Source organism: Canis aureus, chromosome 3 (assembly GCF_053574225.1).
Source record: "Canis aureus isolate CA01 chromosome 3, VMU_Caureus_v.1.0, whole genome shotgun sequence".
NCBI classification, from domain to species: domain Eukaryota; kingdom Metazoa; phylum Chordata; class Mammalia; order Carnivora; family Canidae; genus Canis; species Canis aureus.
Genome location: NC_135613.1, coordinates 18,892,853 through 18,907,081, shown reverse-complemented (window position 1 = coordinate 18,907,081; position 14,229 = coordinate 18,892,853). Strand labels below are relative to the sequence as shown.

Sequence of the window (14,229 nt, the reverse complement as noted above, 5' to 3'; positions counted from 1 at the left end):
GCCCAGTTCAGAGCTCTGCCGGAGGAACCGAGGGACCAGCTGCCCAGTCACTGGTAACTAGTTTTCAATGCTGTTTCTCTGGTCCTCTGTCCTGGAATCACAGACTCTTAAGATCAAAGAAAGGGGGAAGAAAATATGAACAGGCTCTTAGGAAGTCAAAAACTTGCTCCTTTGGAGAATTTGAGAAGATTCATTTTTGAATGCTTCTGGCAAGCTGAATGGCCTCCAGGGACCTCCAGGTCCTGATTCCTGGAGCTTATTCTGTGTAACTTATCCGGCAAAGGGACTTTGCAGATATGATTAAAGAGCCTGAAATGGGGAGATCATCTGGGCCCTAGACGTAGGGTCTGTGTATTAGAGAGGTAGAGACTTTTGACCACAAGCCAAGGAATGCTGGCAGCCACCAGAAGAGGCAAGGCGCGGCTCTCCCCTAGAACCTCTGGACGGAGCAGGTCAGCACTTGGACTTCAGCCCAGTGACACTGAAGTTGGACTTCTAGCTGCCAGGACTGCGAGCAAACAAACAGGTGCTGGCTTTAGCCACGAAGCTTGCTGTAACCCCTTAAAGCAGGAGGGGGAGACTAATGAACCTCCTGCAAGAGTTTTTCTCCCGAAAATACCAGAAGGGCCTGATTCAGCTGCACATCCATCCTGAGGACAAACTCGAGGGGAGGCTCCTGCTTAAAGAGCAGTTGGAAAGGAGCAGGAGCTGCTCTCATCTTGCCTTCTGACGGCACTTGACTCAAAAGGAAAGCAGGGTTTTCAATGAACGCAGGGGGCAAAGCCAGGGGAGACGGTACCTAAATTGTCCTTGGTCTTGCTGGTTGGCTTGCAGTAGACGACCAGGTCCGAGAGCTCGATGGCGATGGACTGGTTCTTCTCCCAGTACTTCATGTTGTTCTCCTGTTGGAAGCAGCCCCCCGCGTCAGCCCCGAGGCTGGCCCACATTCTCCTCCCCGGGACCCATTTGCCCCCTTCTGGCTTCCTGAGGGTTCAGATCCTTTAAACACATGGAAGCTTTCCTTTGCCCTGCCCCTCCTCTCCTGCCTTCCAAAATTCCTACGCTGTTTCCACCCAGAACTGGGGTCTACCTGGACCCAGCTTCCAAGAATGGGGGTGGGGTCCCCTCTGTCAGCATCCCACTCTTCTCAACCTTCTGCTCTCATCCATTTCCCTACAACCATACTCTTAGGGTTCTCCAAACCCATGACCCCACATCCTCATGGGTGCTGCACACCCTTGTTAGAACTTGCTGTTCCCTATACCTTCTTCCCTGCAGTGGGCCTCTGCCTTCACCGTTCATAGCTCTCGACACAGGCTCTCTCCAGGCCCCAAGCCATGTGCCGTTTCCCCTTGGAGGATGCACTATCCACTAGATGTCCACTGTGTGAGGATGAGTACTTGCTTCACCCCGAACCAGGCCAACTCTCCCAGGTCTCACCAAATCCTGACTCTTCCTCCCACTGGAAAATGGGGAGCTTGGAGAGACAATTATATATAGAGCTGCTCAGCTTTGGGCATCACACGCTAAGTACATGATGGATATTACTTAGGGTAGCCTCTACCTCCCCCGAGAGGTAGAACTTGTGTCCATTTTGCAAAGAAACCTCAGCACACAGGGTTGAATCACACTCCACAGCGGGCCAGTGAGAAGACCAGATGCCTCTACACTCGGCCTCACTCTTGTCAGCACATCATCTCCTAGAGAAGATTTTTTCTAAAATGACCCAGATTTCATCTCCAGGGTCCCCCTGAACCACAGCAGTGACCTCCTGCCCCTTATCCTGTACCCTTGTCATCTTTCCTCTGCCAGTCCACGAGATTACCTCCTGCTTCTGGCCTCTACCCAAATCATTCCTTTTCCAGGAAGCTTTCCTGGATAACTCTAGCCAGGAGTAGGAAAGGAATGGTGCCATTCACCACTAGTGCCTAGAGCTGTCCTCACAGAGACACGTGGAGGTAGCAGGTGTTCAAGTGACAGGTGGTGACCTGGTGAGAAAGGCTTTGTCCCACCTGATTATGACAGCAGGAACTGGAATCCAGCATGAGTTCAAAAGCTGGCCCTCTGTGCCCAGTGAGCACATCATATACTCTATGCCTCAGTTTCCACAACTATAAAATGAGGCTGGCTAACTAGAGTACTCCCCCACTAGGGCTCCCCACCAGGTGTGTGTAAGGCCACAAATGGTGGCTACTCTGACTGCCCTGCACATGTGTGCCCCTAAGGTCAACAGAATTGCATAAAACAAGGGCGGGTGGGACACGTTCTACTTGGAATTATGGAAATTTGGCCTCAACAAAGCATAGAACTATGACAAGTCAGGGGGTGTCCCTTTTTCCCCAACCTTAGCAGAAAACATCTGTTCAAGATGAAAAGATATCCTACTTCTTCATAATCGTGTAACCATTACTCTCCAGGCCTACAGGTTTAACCCATGGGGCAGTCTCAGAATTTGATCTTACAGCCCACTTCACTGGTCAGGCTCTGGAAACTAACCTAGACAGATCTTGGTGACTGGTCTTTGGGCATCCATGGTAAAATCACAAGAGCCCGGAGCAGGGGGCCAGGGACACATGGGGACTGTAAGGCTGTGTGGCCGAGAGCAGAGCGGCCGGCAGTGAGCTGAGCGTTCACCGCGTGGGTTTCCCAAGGGCTGGGGGTTGGGGGGCAGGGGGGAGGGGGTGAGGGATCCCTTGCTCCCACAGCTGGCTGTCCCCAGAAGGGAAGGAATTGGTGGGTTCCGCTGACCTGTTTTCTTCCCCTTCACACATAATAGAATGAGCAGATGTAAAAAACAGTGAAAGAGGAATGCAAACCAAGGCGGAGACCAGGAGCCTTGCAGAGCCAGGCTTGATTTCAGAACCCTTCACGCGAGGAGGGGAGAGCCTCTCAGTAAAGGTGCATTTCTCTCTAGTGAGAACGCCAGGACCCACTGTGCATCCTTCCCCTCTAAGCCCCACCCTCCATCCTCAGGCTTGGGTGCCTGAGAACAAGGTCTGCAGGCACACCGGCTAAGGGCTCTCTCTGCTCTCAGCGGGGGCAGAAATCCCAAATACTAGAACACGCCCAGGAGGGTCATGTCACATGCCAGCTGATGGTGCCATCCAGAGCACGATGACGACCGTTCAATCAACAAGGAGAACATGCACCCCAGGACCAGGGTGTCTGACTCCACACCCCCTGCCCTGCCCCGGGCCACAGCAGAGGAACAGGAGGGCAGAGAGGAGCTGCCCCCAGCTGCAGAAACAGGCCCAGCTATGCTGGCCCCCCAGCTCATGGTCCGTCCCACGTGCCTGGAGAGGGTGTGACAAGCCTGGGGAAGAAGATAAGGTCTCTGACTAGACTCGGGGACAGGGAGAGGGCAAGCCCTGCCACGAAAGATGCCCATCCGCCCAACCGCAGCAGAAACCCTTCTAAAGTAGATGACTTCACTCCAGGGTAAGTGAGACCAGCCAAGATGTGAGGCCCGCCCTCCACCAAGGAGGAAGAAATGACCAGGCCCCAGGGAGTGACCCTCCCAGGACTCTGGAGGCGGGAGACTTATCATCAACTGTCAGCAAAGGAACCCATGAGGTCCTGAGAAAGCTTAGAAATCAGTTCTTTGGGTCAAGATCTGCCTTAGAAGCACCAGGGCCTGTGGAAAGGCACAAAATAGAGCAGAAGGTGCCTTGCTCCATCATCTGAGATACGGTACCACTGGCCTCGGCCCTCCTGGCAGGACAGAGAGACTGTCCCTGACTCCTGCTAGATGTCAGGCACGGGGCCTGGTCTCCTTCAGGAATCATTTCATTTCATCCTCCCTGCATCCTGTGACTATGGTATTGGTCCACCTTACAGACCAGAAAGCAGAGGCCCAGAGATGTGGTTATTTGCTGGGGTCCAGCCCTGCCTCATTCTAAACCTGCTGTTCTTACCCAGAACATCACCCTTCTCAAAACCCCTCCAACCTAATACCAGTGCTCCAGTTAGGATAAACCCTGAAGTATTCCTTCCCATCTGGGGGAGAAGTTCCTCCCTGAGAGTATACGCTAGTGTTGGAACACAATGGGGTCCTATCAAGCACAAGGCCCCACTGCCGCACTGCGGGTCCTGGGAGGTGAGCTCAGGCCGCGTGTGCCACGGGGAAGGACCCAGGTTGCTTTGAACGACGTTTACCAACAAGAAAACATTCAAAGTGAGAAACAACGCTTCTTGTTAAGATATGCAGGGTCAGACAGGCCCCAAATATCACTGAGCACTCCACACCCACTGAGCCTTCTGAAGGTTCGAACTAGACTGTGCTTCCCAGGTGACTGCCAGTATACCTGTCCGCTCCACGATGACTGGCACACCTGTTGCCCAAACCCACTCTACGTCTTCCCTGAGTTCTGGGCGGCCCTGGGCCTGCCCCTCCCGCTGCCCAGACCACCCGGCTGACCCCCGCCTCCTCCACCAAATGAGCCCAGCTGAGCCCGGTGCCTACCTTGGTGTCTATCTTCCAGGTGATCTCCCGGATGCTCTGAAACCACTCAAAGAGCTCCTCCACCTTGTCCGTGGCAAACTCCACCGGGGGGTCGCCTTGCTTCTTGGGCTCCAGGATAAACACGAATGGCTTCTGGTTTTTCCCCTGGGGGGCTTTCACTTTGGGAGACAACAGTGAAAGTCCTGAGCAGCCTGAGTCAGAAAGGCCAGCCTTCACACTGCCCCGCCGCCTTTCTCACGTATGCAGCCAAAGTGCCGCTGCTACAGTTCTGGTCCGCAGTGACCGGGCTGTCTGCCTGGTGGCAGGTGGGGTCTGGCCTCTTCCCCTACATCACAGCCGGAGAGCCGGAATGGGCTGAGTCGTGTTCTCTGAGACCTTATGTCTGCATCCTAACCCCCATACCTGGGAATGTGACCTTCCTTGGAAATGAGATGCTTGCAGAGATCCTTAAGGATCTTAAGATAAGATCCTCCTGGATTTAGGATTTCCCAGTCCAAGAACTAGTCTCTGTACCAGAGAAAGGAGAGAGGAAATTTGAAACAGAGACACAGGAAAGATGGCCCCTGGAGTGCTGTAGCCACAAACCCAGGAGCACAGCAGCCACCAAGAGCTAGGAGACAGGCATGCGAGAGGCTCTCTCTTCAGAGAAAATATTTTCTAGAAAGAAAAGGCCAGGAGAGGAGAAATGATCTGCTGAATATCATTGGCTAAGATCTCTGAGCCTTGTGTGTTAGGCAATATTTTAAGCGGATTATACGCACTCTATCTCATTTAATCACAACCTTTCAGAGGTGCTACTCTTTTTATACTTATGTTACAGGAGAAGGAACAGACTCACTGAGGGAAAGTAACACACGGAAGGTCATATGAAGCTGGTAGTGACAAAGCTGTGGCTCAAATTAACCTGATTCTAAGCTCCCTCCTTGTAACCCCTGAGCTATAGGCCTGTGCTCTGAAAATATAATGCAGACAATGTAAGAGCAGTAGGTGAAGGCCCAGCCCCGAATACCTCAGCCCCTTCTCCATCTCTTAACTTGGCGTGGGACCCCAGCCAGGTCCCATGGTCACAGAGGGGCTGGCTTTCCTCGTCTGGCCCAGACTCATGGGCTCACAGACTGATGGACTGCAGACCCTCCCTGCCCAGGGCACTCCTGACACTAGGCTGCGGGGGACGTGGGTGGGAATCCATGCTCAGACTATGTGTACACGTACCAACGTTATAGGTATTGAGATCCAGTATTCCCCTACAAAGAGACCCTAAGGGATTGTCTTCAATAATCTGCAAAGAAACAAGACATAACTCACGTTAGTCTTAACGGGAATAATAAAAAGACAACCAGTTTTCCAAGGCACACCGTTTAGCAGAGACACTGCCTGTGGAACTGTTTAAAATGCATTTTCATTACAGGATACACCCGTGGGGAGAGCGCTAAATAATGAAGCATGTTGCTGACGGGGACCCAGCAGTGAGCAGGTGCCAGCAGGTTCAGTGGTTCATTTTCCAGTCTGTAAAAATGAGCCCAGTGAATTTGAGAACAGGTTTTGAAGCACTTCCATGGATCTGGCTTCAAAAAAACATTCTAAACCCTTATTCTGACATTATTATGAACGGGGACCATCTAGCCTCCTAAAGCCCAGCTCAAGAACCTTCTGCGGCTTCCCATGTTCTAGGGGCGGGGCGACATGCCCAGGCTCTGGGATCTGCTTTAAGGCTTTCCAGGCCCTGGCCAGCCTGGCAGCTCCACCTCCCACTGCCTGTTTTGACGCATCCCAGGGTCTGGGTGCACAGAGAATATGTTGTCCTTGGGACAGCTGGCTGAACTGTATCTGGCCGCTGCCCGTGTGACCCTCACCCCCACCCCTCCACCAGGGTAACGCTGGCTGTAGGGGTGAGGGCCGCATCCCTGCCTTGGGCCCGGCACGCTGAGCAAAGCCACGTTCCTAGCACCACACCTTCGCTTAGGCTGCATCCCCACCTGGAATCCCCTTCTGCAGGTCTGGCTACTGATCTCTCACTTGACTTCTAAGGCTCAAATGTCCTTTACTCCATGCAGTCTTCCACGCCTGCCCTAAGTCCCTCAGGAAATGTCTTGGGCTCCAGAAGGCCTCTGGGATCCTTCTTACAAAGAGCCCATCCTTGGGACAGCGCTGTCACCTAACAGCGGATGCTCTGAGTCCTCTGGGGAAGAGAGGCCAGGGAACAGAAACCAGGTTTGCGATGTCACCAGGAGGGCCTCGATCCGCCGCCGCGTACGGCCACCTGCTTACTCACACCAGGCACGTCCGGAATGTCTGGCGGCCAAACTAAATGTGTTTCATTTGCAAGCTGCTTTAAGCAAAGGACAAATTCCCCGTTTGGCCATTTTCACTCCAGAGGGAATCCTCCGGCCTATGCAAAGCCTTCCAGCCCAGCACAACGTGATTAAAACATGACAGGCTTGTCGCAGTGACTTTTACCCACGACAACTGGGACTGCTCCGCAGGGACCACATGACCGCGTGAGTAGCACGTCCTGCTGAGACGGCTCCGCGGATTCCTCCGAGAACAGGATCACAGGATCGGCAGGTCTCCCCGTGCGGTGGCCCACACTCACCTGCTTCTCCAGCTCCTCCACGTCGACCGTTGAAATGTCCTCGACGTAATTGGATGGGAAGTACTGCTGGATTCTGGTTCCATAGTCCCCCTTCCACCTAGATGAAAACAGAGGGCACTGGGGGGCCTTCGTGGGCAGGTGTTAACGATCCCTCACCTCCGCTGGTGGGGGAAAGGCGGCTGGAGGTGGTGATCATTATCTGTGACAATGGAGCATTTCAAAGTGCTCCTCTGCTTCTTTTAATGAGCGATGAGTGAGTGGAGGGTCAGTGTCCTCCCCAGAATGTGATTCTAATGTTTGGTCAAAGACACCAAAAGTTTTCAATGCTTTAGGGGGATATCGGAGGCAAATGCTCAAGTCTAGTGCAGGCTCAACGCCACTGCAGGGAGGGCTGTGAACTTAGAGCTAAGAGTGCGAGATAAGGAAGGTTCTGGAGCTAGACAGCCTGCAACCAAATTCCAGCTCCAGCACCAACTGTAAAATGGGAATAATCCCAGTGCCCCCCTCAAAGGATTTTACTGGGACCAGAGGATTCCACATATGCGGAGTGTTCTTGACAGCGCCTGAAGTACACAGTAAGTGCTCAAATACTGTTAGTTCTTACTACTCGACTAAAATACTGCCCCCCCCACCCTCCTCCTTTCCTCTGTGACAGCAATGATAACAAGGGACGTAACTGATCTATGTATCTCCACTCCACCAACCTGTGGTGCCCTCTTAGGTTTTTCCCCCAAAGTAGTGTCTAGGCACGCAAGGCCACTCCCTCCAACTGCCCACCTGTGGGCACCCTCTGCAGCCAGGGGGCTCTTTCCAGAATGCGTCTCTGATCGTGCCACACCCACTCAGCTCCCAAAGCCTTCAAAATCAAGCCTAGATGCTTTCGCCTGCCCCCAGAGACTCTTGGACCTGCCTCTCTAAGACTCACACTTGACGCTCATCCCAGAGAGCCTGTCGCCCCCACCCTTTTGTCTTGCTTCCACGCCATGGTCCATGTCCTTTGTATTCAGCTTGTCCCTAACTAACCATTTGAGACTCAGCTCAGGCATGCCTCTTCCAGGGAGCCTTCCCTGACTGCTGCCTGGGCTGAGTGTTCTTCCTCCGTGCTCCTGTGGGATCTGTTCCCCACAGCTGTGGAGGCAGTCTGTACCTTTATTCTAGCTTCTACTTCTGTCTTCCCTGCTATGGGAGATCTTTCTCTACTTTAATCAAATCAGTACTCTGGGGTGGTGGGAAGCATTTAGTGAATGTTTGTTGATCTGAGCAAGCAGAGTGAGGACCGACTATCCCGTGGCCTGGCGGAAATAGGACTGCCAGACTCTCCAGACCCCTTTCAGGCAAAGACTGGCTATATCCCGGGTGACCATATGTACCGTTTGCCCAGAACTAAGTTCATACCTGTTGTCCAGGGATAATTATTAACAATAGCATTCCTTTTGCTCTAAAACGCATCCCAGTTTGGACAAAAATGCCTCAGCCGTATTGGAGCTAGGCTGAGCGGATGCACACAAAGTGGCTGATGCAGCCACTAGGTGGTCCTATTGCCACTAAAGTGAAAGAAATGAGGGGATCTCAGTGGGCAGTTTGCCCAGAGCCTGTCACCAAAGGCACTTACACCAGGCCCTCACCCCATCTCAGGAGCCCTGGAAATTGAGAGCACTCCACATGAGACATGTGAAAAGGCATGAGGCTATTTCACACATGGAAAAGAATGTGATTTAAAGAGATCTACTCACAACTTGGTAAAAGTCACCCACACAAACAGAACCAGGACCCCAACAGAGGCAGGGTACAGAAAGGGGCATCATGGGTCCAGGGGAGACCCAGACTCTGGCCATGGCCCTCAGGGAGAGGCAGGTGAACATCATGGTTGGCAAGCTGAGGGTGGGAGCCTACAGGCAGGAGCTCCAGGGCTACGGGGGGGGGGGGGGGCTGAGGGGGGCAGACAGGACCTCCAGGCCCCCACCTGTAGCTTTAGCACATCACTCTGTTGTTACCTCCCTTTTTTTTTTTTTTTTTTTTACTTGGGGGACCCAGATAAGATGTGGATTAGAAAGACGGCATGCTCAAAAAAACAAATAAGCAAACAAAAAAACTTTGAAAACCCCTGAACCGAGTTATCTCGGTGGTTCAGTGGTTGAGCATCTGCCTTCAGCTCAGGGCATAATCCTGGGGTCCAGGGATCAGATCTCGCATCAGGCTCCCCTCAGGGAGCCTGCTTCTCCCTCTATGTCTCTGTCTCTCTCTATCTCTCATGAATAAATCAATAAAATCTTTAAGAAAAAAAAAAAAAAAAGAAAAGGAAGAAAAAAAGAAAGAAAGCCCCTAAACCTTGTACGTGAGTCAAGTTAGAGAAGTATCGGCTTTGGAGTCAGAAGGCCTGGATTCAAATCTCAGCCTGCTGTGTGGCCCTGGCCAAGTTAGTGTACCTGTCTATGCCTCTGTTTCCTCATCTGTAAAATGCAGGTGGCCTTTCAGGGTCACTGTGTGGGTTTAAATGAGCTATTTCAGATGAAGTGTTTAAATGGTTCTTGACACAAAGAAGCACTTGATTCAAGCTGCCATTCAGATTTCTAAGTCAGGTCCAGCTATCTTGCAGGTACTTGTTGCATTACAGTAAGAAATAATCCTGCAATGGGCAGCCCGGGTACTCAGCGGTTTAGCGCCACCTTCGGCCCAGGGCCTGATTCTGGGGACCGGGGATCGAGTCCCACGTCGGGCTTCCAGCATGAAGCCTGTTTCTCCCTCTGCCTGCGTCTCTGCCTCTCTCTTTCTCTCTGTGTGTCTCTCATGAATAGATAAATAAAATCTTAAAAAAGAAAAGAAAAGAATCCTGCAAACCACCTACCCAGGACTTAGGGATGGGCAGCAAATTTTTTTTCCCAGGTGGAAAGGGAGCAGAGGTAACTGAACTCTGGTACACATCTAGGTACCTCTAGTCTAAAAATGTCCCTGCTTCAAGCCAGGGTGGGGCCACTGCACAAGACCAAGCAATAGCATAAGAATTTTAATATAAAATAACATAGAGGCTCGAGTAATAGGAAGAGCCTGCCCCAGTTAGTAGCTGTACAATCTTGGAAAGCCCTATTTGCTCTTTCTGTTAGTGAGGATATGCATAGTCAACTCTGAGGGTTGTAATGACCATCTGGTTAGACCATGTATGAAAGCAATTAGCACAGGCGGAAGGCGTCAGGAGGTGGTAGGTGCTGTTATAACTAAAATAGCATAGAACATGGGGGTGAATGGGTGACGGGCACTGAGGGGGGCACTTGATGGGATGAGCACTGGGTGTTATTCTCTAAGTTGGCAAACTGAACACCAATAAAAAATAAATTTATTATAAAAAAAAATAAAAAATAAAATAAAATAGCATAGAACAGGATACGAAAGATGGTTCTTAACTGCTTTTCTGAATAGAGTATGTATCAAGCCACCTTCTCAGTGAAGGTACAAAGCCAGCCCAGAACAGCAGAGAAAGGAGTTCAGAGCTCAGCTAGCACCTGAGCCTCACCTGCAAGAAGGGAGAGGTCAAGTTCATCCTCCAAGAGGCCCAGCCCCCCTCAGCCTTACCAGCCCCAGGGCTCCTTCGAGACGTTGTGAATGAGGGCCCCACGGCAGAAACTCAGCTCATCGCTTCGCTTGGCTTTGTAGTCATACAGAGCTTTCACGGTTCTCTGAGGCTTTCGGAGGGGGAACACAAGAAGGAGAAGGTCAGGCTGGGCCACAGAAGCAGGGAGAGGCATCTGCCTCGGTTCTCATTAGGGAACAGGAGGCTTCAGCCCAATGTTACGGTGCCATCTGCTGGCAAAGGGCTGGCACTGCACTGCAAAGGAGCCCCAAAGTCACCAGGGAGCAGGGATGGGGATTGGCCCAAGGTCAACCAGCTGTTAAGTGGCTGAGCTCAGAAATAAATCAGTTGAGGAGCACCTGAGTGGCTCAGTTGGTTAAGCATCTGCCTTTGGCTCAGGTCATGATCCTGGAGTCGAGGGATCGAGTCCCCACGGGGCTCCCTCTCCTTCTCCCTCTGTTCCTCCCTGCTTATGTTCCCACTCTCGCTCTCAAATTCATTAATTTTAAAAAACATTCTTTAAGTTAAAATTGTAATGCACGTGTGTCACCTAAAGTACTCGGCTCACCAGTTTCAGTAAGAATGGTCATGAAGAAAATCAGCAATGGAGAAACCCACACAGGACCAAGCGAAGGGTGAATGAAACAGAAAAATGGCAGGTGTGGATAGGTGGGGCGGACAACTGTAGAAGAGATCTCTGTGCAGGCAAAGACCCAGGAATGGAGTGAGACAGTGATGGAGTGAGCATATAGAGACCAGGGCTATTTGCCTTGTTTTCAAAGTAGGTTTTTTTTTTTTTTTTTTAAATGGTTAAACGATTTTCAATCACAATAATAGCAATGATTTTATTTTGAGGCACTCACCACAGTCTGGCAGCTTACAATCAAAGTCAACTACCATCGTGTTTTACTTGTCTCACTTAGTGCTTGGAAGTTTTCTCTATCACTTGGGTTAGTTGCCAGGATTTAGAAATGGGGAGAATTCACATAAAATATTCAGATTATTGGCTTGCTGGGAGAAACCAGGAGACCTGGCCTGCTCTCTGGAAAGGCAGCAGTTGCAGGCAAACAGGATATACGTAGCTGCCCTTAAGATGGGGTGTGAGTTCCTCAGTTTACCAGTCTCTACCATCCTGGACATCCGGCTGACAGGCAGCCCTGTCAGCCTCGCTACCAATGCCTTCTTTACTTCTAATAAAAGTCTCCTCATCATTTCACACACACACTCCACTTGCCCACATCCTTCCAAGTCTTCATTTCTTGCTGGGAGGGACTGGCATTAGCCGAGGACCATAAATTAAAAAAAAAAAAAAAAAAAAAAAGATGGGGAAAGAAAGAAAAATTCATCTCTGGATATCCCCAGAGCCCACGAGCAGGGCCCCTTCCTTAACAAGAAGGGGTACGTGAACGGTGCACCAGATGCACCCTCCCCCCAACAGAAAATTCACTATCGTTCTTCCTCTGCAGGCTCCAACTACGAGTGAGCTGGAACCAGAGCGAGGAGGAGCTGGGGGCCAAGAGCAAAAACCCACCCCCACCTGCGTGAAATCACACACCAGCCAGGGTGGGAACAGGAGATAACGTGCACACTGCAAGGAGGTCGGTGAACCAAACAGAATTTATAAACACCACAGGCTCTGTCAGTGAGCAAGAAACATTTGAAAGATTTTTAATTAGAAGTCGTTTGGCCCAAAGGTGGTTCATCAAACCTCAGAATTTTTTAGCAAGGCACAGTCGCTTTCACGTGGAATTCTATTAACCTCTTTCCTGAAACTAGATGTCACACTGTCAATCATTTCTTCTAAAAAAATAATAATAATAATTTAATTTAAAAATAAAATAATTAAATTTAATTTAAAAATAAATTGGGAGGAGGCAAGTTTGCCCAGAAGTTCCCTTGCCCTGTAATGCTGTGGGGTTGGGGGGTGCGGCAGGGACCAGGTAATGGTATGAAGGGGGCGGGTGGCACTGTACCATAGAAGGATTGATCTCACTGGGATCCACATACATTCTGCTGACGTCATAGAGGGAGTTTATATCTCTTTCCTGAAAAAGAACAAAGCAAAATAAATGGAAGCATCCAAGTTCGGGGTGGGGGGGGTGCACAGAACAAGGCTTCTAGGCCACCCCCTGGCATAAGAGTGGAAATCTCCCAGTCCACTCATGCCTCTTCGTAGAGATGGAAAGAAGCCATTTAAAAAGCCCCCCAAAACTTGGAAACTGCACCCCAAATGAGAGAGACCCCTGTGCTGGCCTTCTCTGTGCCAGGCACCACGCTCCCTCGCTACAGCACACACGCTGAGAGCCGGCGGCGCGCTAGAGCCACTCCGGGTCTCCGGACCCCCAGGCCCTGTCGATGGCTGGAAACGGGCACAGGCCGCAAACCCAGACAGGGGACGCACCTACCAGCACACCTGCCCTCTCTCCTGCTCTGTCACTGCCTCTGAGTCACCCCCGGGCTTGTGCCACAGCCGCTCCCTGACCCCAGAACCAACTTGCCCCCAGCCTCCCCCGGCCCCGCCGCTCCCTGTCAGGCTTGGGCTCCGGTTCTAGCCCCCCGAGGAGGCCACCTCCGACCTGCCGGCTGCAGTCCCCAGCAGCACCTTGCCGGTGCTATCTGCTTCGCTGAATCCGCGCAGCCCGGGACGTCATCTTTAGGTGTCAGCTCCCCTGCCCAGAACCTCAATTTCCCAAGGTAGGCTATGGTCCACCACACTTGCAGGAGCTAGAATCAGGCCTGGCCCATGGCTGGTGTACCCTGGATCTCTTTTCAAGACATTAATGAATCCATGTGACAGGGAATGGAGACGTGGTAATCAGATCAGGTCTGATCTCTGCTCAGAACCCTCCAGTGGCTCAGAATAGAAGCCAGCGTCTCCCAGGGGCCTGGCCAGCACCATGCAGTCCTCTGTGAGCCCTGTCCTTAATGAGATCTACCCGCATGCTGGCTCACTCAATGCTGGCCACACTGGCTTCTTCTGTGACTCCAGGCATAGGACCCAGGACCTTTGCACTTGCTGTTCTCCTTCTGCTCTATGGCTGCATGGCGTACTCCTTCACCAACTCTAGCATTGTTCAAACACTTCCTTCCCAGGAAGTTCCTTCCAGAGCACCCTTCCAGAACTACAGCATCGTGTATCCATGTCTCCACCTACCCAGTTTTTCTCTATAGTATGTGTCACCATCTAACACATCTGTTGTTGTTGTTTTAAATTTATCTCATTTATGGTGTCTCCCCTACACTAGACTGGAAGCAGCATGAAGGCAGGGTCTCTGTCCCTAGGACCTAGGACATGCAGTAAGTGCTCAGGAAAGTACTGAATGAACAGGCAGGTGAGTGACCTTCCACCAAACCACAGTGAGTTCAGCCACCTACCATATTGTAGCGCTCCAGGAGCTCAGGCGTCACGGGGTAGCGCAGTCGCATTTTTCGGTAGAGCGCGTGCTTTTCGTAGTAGCTGACTAGCTCCACGAGGCTCTCGAAGTAGGCAGAGGTCCCCAGCACAAAGTGCTGGCCATCCCGGTGAATGCGGCAGTGCTTCACCTTGCCCCTGGCCCTGGAGGGGGAAAGACCACACAGGCTGACAACCAAAATCCAAAAAACCAAACA

The 14,229-nt window shown here is 51.5% G+C and overlaps 1 protein-coding gene across 7 annotated transcripts in view; it reads right to left on the bottom strand.

The window, feature by feature from the left end:
* Positions 1–14,229, bottom strand: part of PLCG2 (phospholipase C gamma 2) — a 174,725-nt gene that overhangs the window by 29,926 nt on the left and 130,570 nt on the right. For all 7 annotated transcript variants that reach the window (XM_077890972.1, XM_077890976.1, XM_077890970.1 and 4 more), the window contains 7 exons: positions 13,996–14,176; positions 12,594–12,665; positions 10,623–10,732; positions 7,056–7,152; positions 5,675–5,741; positions 4,463–4,620; positions 800–902 (listed from right to left, as the gene is read on the bottom strand). In XM_077890972.1, the coding sequence (XP_077747098.1) occupies positions 800–902; positions 4,463–4,620; positions 5,675–5,741; positions 7,056–7,152; positions 10,623–10,732; positions 12,594–12,665; positions 13,996–14,176 (788 nt within the window). The remainder of the gene's footprint in view (positions 1–799; positions 903–4,462; positions 4,621–5,674; positions 5,742–7,055; positions 7,153–10,622; positions 10,733–12,593; positions 12,666–13,995; positions 14,177–14,229) is intronic.